The sequence below is a fragment of the Clupea harengus genome, chromosome 24 (genome assembly GCF_900700415.2).
Source record: "Clupea harengus chromosome 24, Ch_v2.0.2, whole genome shotgun sequence".
Classification (NCBI taxonomy): Eukaryota; Metazoa; Chordata; class Actinopteri; order Clupeiformes; family Clupeidae; genus Clupea; species Clupea harengus.
In genome coordinates this window covers 16,453,525-16,458,524 of record NC_045175.1, presented here as the reverse complement: position 1 = coordinate 16,458,524, position 5,000 = coordinate 16,453,525, and the positions used below count along the sequence as shown (strand labels likewise).

Below are 5,000 nucleotides of genomic sequence, written 5' to 3'. Positions count from 1 at the left end.
TGCCTGTGCACTTTATATGTTGTACCGTGGGAGAGTGGGAAACGCCCTATCGATTCATTTGTATGTCTTGACATGCAAAGTAATTGACAATAAAGCTACTTTGACTTTGACTTTGAGTTGCCTTCCGATGACTCACCCAACCGCGGAGGTGTTTCCGGACAGCTCTGCGGCGCCGCAGACGGAAGCGAGGTCGTTTCGTCTGGGCTCGGCTCCTTGCTCTGCGCGGACGTTACAAACATCCCATCATTCCGACTCCGATTGGTTGGCAGGCCGGTGTTTGAGAAGGCCTCTTTGAAATAAGGCAGGAATGAGAGCGTCTCAGGAGAGTAAAGGACATAATACAGGGCCACCAGGAGATGAACAGCGCTGAGGAATACCACCAGAGAACAGGGTCGACTGAGGACGCTAAAGTCACGTACTGAATGAGTCATGCCTGCTTGTTTTCAGTTCGCGTTAAGTGGAATAAACAAATACAATACAAATAAGTAAAAAAAAAAAAATTCCTTTCCGACTCAGCATGTCGTCCTTGTTGACTTTGGTGAGTCGTGTATGCGCAGGTGAGAATGAGGACACATCTTCAGTGCGTTTAAGGTCACGGGCGGCGAGCGTTGTGCGCCCGAGAGAGTAAGTCTGTCCACCTGTTGCAGAGCCGAAAGCAGAAGTCAACTGTGTGTGTGGGGTAGAAGTTCCCTCCTTCCTCAAACCTGTTTTTTCACGAGTTGAGTGAAACAGGGATCAGCCAATGGGAGTGTCACTGTCACACTGTCACACTGTCCCTCACAATGCTGCTGGGTACAAAGCCATGGCTTGAGAAAAGACAACACCAAAGACACAAAGCAACATAAATTAGGTTGTTCTTTCACATAGTCTCTTACATTGTGCAGTGAGACCTGGGTGTCGACACGGTTACACACACTTTTGAATATAAGATGTGCCTAGGAGCGCTTTAAATAACTTGCCAAACCGGTTTTCAGAGAACACACAGAGACCAGAAACAGGTGAACAGGTGAATACTCATTTCTTACTGTACATATCTATTTATTTATTCACTTATTCCACTTTACATATGCACATATGCTAAGCTGCATTTCGTTGTCTCAGTACTTGTACTCTGTGCAATGACAGTAAAGTTGAATCTAATCTAATCTAATCTAAATAACTTGCCAAACCGGTTTTCAGAGAACACACAGAGACCAGAAACAGGTGAACAGGTGAACACCTGAGACGTTTTTCTCAGAAAGGAACTTGCTGGAATCCACAACAACTACCTAACCTTTATAATGAGAGGTGTGGAAAGAGTTTATTAAATGTGTGCCCTATAGCTTAATTAGTGCCCTCTATCCCGCGTACAGGAGCGTATCCTATTCTAACATGCTTATGAGGACAGCTTTTGGTGTGCTTTGGGTGCCCACTACTGTCAGGAGAAGGGAGAGGTAAAGTCAGAAGAGACACAACAACTCTGTATGGAAAGGGTAGAAATTAGATGATATTGATGCTGGGGTGTTGCCATGGTAACAACAATGGTGAGGAGTCTGATTGGTTGGTTATGTTGATTTGGGTTAAAACAGACAGGTGAACGTACACTTTATTTTCGGCATTATTTACATTTACATTTAGTCATTTAGCAGACGCTTTTACCCAAAGCGACGTAAAAGGAGAGAACAATCAAGCTACGAGCAATAGAGACCTAGTGTAACAATAAACACTATTTTACATAAGACATTTTTTTAAAGTGCAGGAATGTGACTGTAAGTGTGAGTTAAGTACTAGTTTGAGTACCAGTTAAGTTTATTATATATATGTATTTATTTAATGACATTTCTTTACTTACTTCAGTACCAACACTTTCTGTCTGTCAAGTAGGTCATTCTCTTGTTTTTTGTTAGTCTAGGAATGGCGATAAAGATTTTTTTTGTTTTGTTTTTCCAACAAAGAATAATAGACAGATCGGTGTTATTTTATAACTTACTTTTGAAATACCTCTAGTAGAGGAAAGACAACAGTCCCGTGTATAAAAATAAATGTATGATACCCCATTTAAAAAAATGTTAAGATTGTAAAAATCGAGTAGTAATTGTGTGTGTGTGTGTGTGTGTGTGTGTGTGTGTGTGTGTGTGTGCGTGTGTGTGTGTGAGTGTGAGTGTGAGAGAGAGCAAGATGTCACATCAGAAACATCAAGGAAGAAGCAAAAAGCAAATGAATGTGAAGCACTCTGCTACATGTCCTTATATCATTGTGATTGTGATTGTATTGCACTGGAAGTATCCTTGTTTACATATGTGGGAAGTATGAGAACAATACTATTTGCTGAATAAAATGTATACTGGATTGGATACTGGATACTATATTTGGATTGTACTGAGTGCTACATCTTACAAGCCCCCTCCTGGCCAGGTGCTGGTAGTGCTGGTATGGATATGAGGCAGAGTTGGGGGAGAGCTCAGACAGTGTACCGCACAGATCCAGGATCGGCCAGGCAGCAGGGGGAAGAGGAGAGGAGAGGAGAGGAGAGGAGGAGAGGAGGGGAGAGGAGAGAGGTGTGAAGAGGAGAGGAGAGGAGAGGAGATGAGAGGAGAGGAGAGGAGAGGAGAGGAGAGGAGAGGAGAGGAGAGGAGAGGAGAGGAGAGGAGGGGAGGAGAGGAGAGGAGGGGAGGAGAGGAGAGGAGAGGAGGGGAGGAGATAGGTGAGAAGAGGAGGGGCCCAGGTGCTGGTATGGATATAAGGCAGAGTTGGGGGAGAGCTCAGACAGTGTACCGCACAGATCCAGGATCAGACAGGCAGCAGGATGCGTGTGGACCTGGTGGTGGTGTGTGTGTGGCCGCTGTGTGTCTCTCTCTCTCCCCGCTCTGTGAGTAGACTGTTTTCTTACACGTAAAAAAAAATGCATACTCCTACACAACCGCACACACAGACACACGCACACACGCGTATGCGCACACGCACACACACAACACACACACACACTCGCACACGCACACGCACACGCACACGCACACGCACACGCACACGCACACGCACACACAACACAGACACAAACACAACACACTCTTGTCATCTTGACTAGATTCTTACCCAGCAGATCCCATGTTCTTTTTCTCCTCTGTCCTCATTCTATTTCACTTACCTCTGTATATCTTCAGTTCTCTTTTACCTCTTCCCATCTCTTTTCTTCTCCTTTTCCACTTGTCTCTGCATTTGTCTATCATCCTCCCCTCTGTTCTTTTGTACAAAATCTCCCAAACTCTCATCTTTTGTTCATTGTATACTTTATTCCTGTTTTTTTATTTATTATTTCTCTTTATTCTGTATTCTGTTTATACATGTCCTATCACTTCTCCTTCTGTGTTCTCTCCATTGTGTTATTGTGTTTGAAGAAGTACATATTGGAACTGGACCAGTATGTCCCCCGTTTAACATGCTCTTTCCCTGCCTGCCTATCTCTCCTGCCCTTCAGATTCCTGACGGAAAAGATAACTTCGAGGAGGACGACAAGCCCAGTTCCCAGGCCACCTGCTGAAGAGAGTGGTGCTGGTCTCCTTCCAGTCTGGATACATCTTTGCGCAGGCAGACAAGACCATATACACACCTTCAAGCACAGGTGGGGGCAGGCATATATCTGTGTATATCTGCATGTGTGATGGCAGCCAGCAGATACAGTTCTGTGCAGTTAGTAAACCTCACTCCCCGACACCTTAAGAGACGTGCTAGCAACAGACGGTAGTAGCCATGTGTTTTAGCCTCCCATGCCAGAGGTCACTCACACACACACACACTCACTCACTCACTCACTCACACACACACACACACACACACGCACGCACATGCATACACACGCATACACACACACACACACACACACAAGCACACAGACACACACACACACACACACACACACAGCACACACACACACACACAAAGGCAGCAGGGAGACACATATTCTGTGGCTTGTGATTTATTTGCCCTCCACCAGCTGTAAAAACAAGGAGAAAAATAAACAAAAAGACTGATAATATAAATTGAATCAAATATATTTAGTATAAATGGTATATGCACAGCCAGTAGCATAGCTTAGGACACACATCCCTAAATAAAGGTAGCACAATTATGCTAGGCCTCACACTTATGATGACGCTACTGCAGAGCATAAGCCTTGTTCTCACCAAAGCAGCTTCCCAACAAATGCAACGCCAAGCCTTTTAACAGGTATCTGAAAACACCCCTAATTGGCCAATACACTTAGAGGCCCACAGCACACAAAACAATGTCAACAACAGATACATTTCACATTCCCCATTGAAAACATTCTAGACTATTGAATTGATTTCGCGAGGTCGAACCCATGATCCTCTCGAACCTGCCCAGACCAGTCGTCATCCCAGGACGGGAGCGCACTTCCAAAGAAGACAAGAAAGACCTAAAGGCGGCAAGGTACTCATTCAACATTCACTGATGAAACAGGGTATGGACATGAAGTCATTCTTTTACATATGCTGTATGCAAAGACAATTTAACAGTGATTTGTCTGAACAACAATTGTGCAATGAAACGTAGATTTCGAACAACGGCAAATGAATGAACGTGAAGTGAAATGTTTCAGTGATAAGTGTCCACCCATATGCTTCCACACACGGCAGCCAAGATAAACCAGTTAAGAGTATTATGTGGTGATGTACGATAAGGGATATAGGAGTAACTGCTGGAACCGCAAAAGTCTGTTGCGTCCGCTATTAGGACGCGAAGAAGACGCGCCCAATGAAACGCGGGCTTCACATAATAATATTACATAACATAACAATATTGTATCATGATAATAATTGGTTACGGCTTGTTTATTTGCATTTACAATGCTGTTGTTTATTTATTTGAGTGATTGTTTTTGTGTACAGCACTTAATAAGTAGAGTGGAGATTTTCACTCAATCCCTGCATGCAGCCTGTACAAAGTGGTGTGGAGATCATGGTAGGTTACACCCATGTGTGTGTGTGTGTGTGTGTGAGAGA

At 44.0% G+C, this 5,000-nt stretch overlaps 1 protein-coding gene across 1 annotated transcript in view; it reads right to left on the bottom strand.

The window, feature by feature from the left end:
• LOC105913337 (beta-1,4-galactosyltransferase 1-like) overlaps positions 1–929 on the bottom strand; it is a 9,061-nt gene extending 8,132 nt beyond the window's left edge. Inside the window, exon 1 of the mRNA XM_031562067.2 lies at positions 137–929. Within this exon, the coding sequence (XP_031417927.1) occupies positions 137–431 (295 nt within the window). The 5' untranslated portion in view covers positions 432–929. The remainder of the gene's footprint in view (positions 1–136) is intronic.
• Positions 930–5,000: the final 4,071 nt, after the last annotated feature.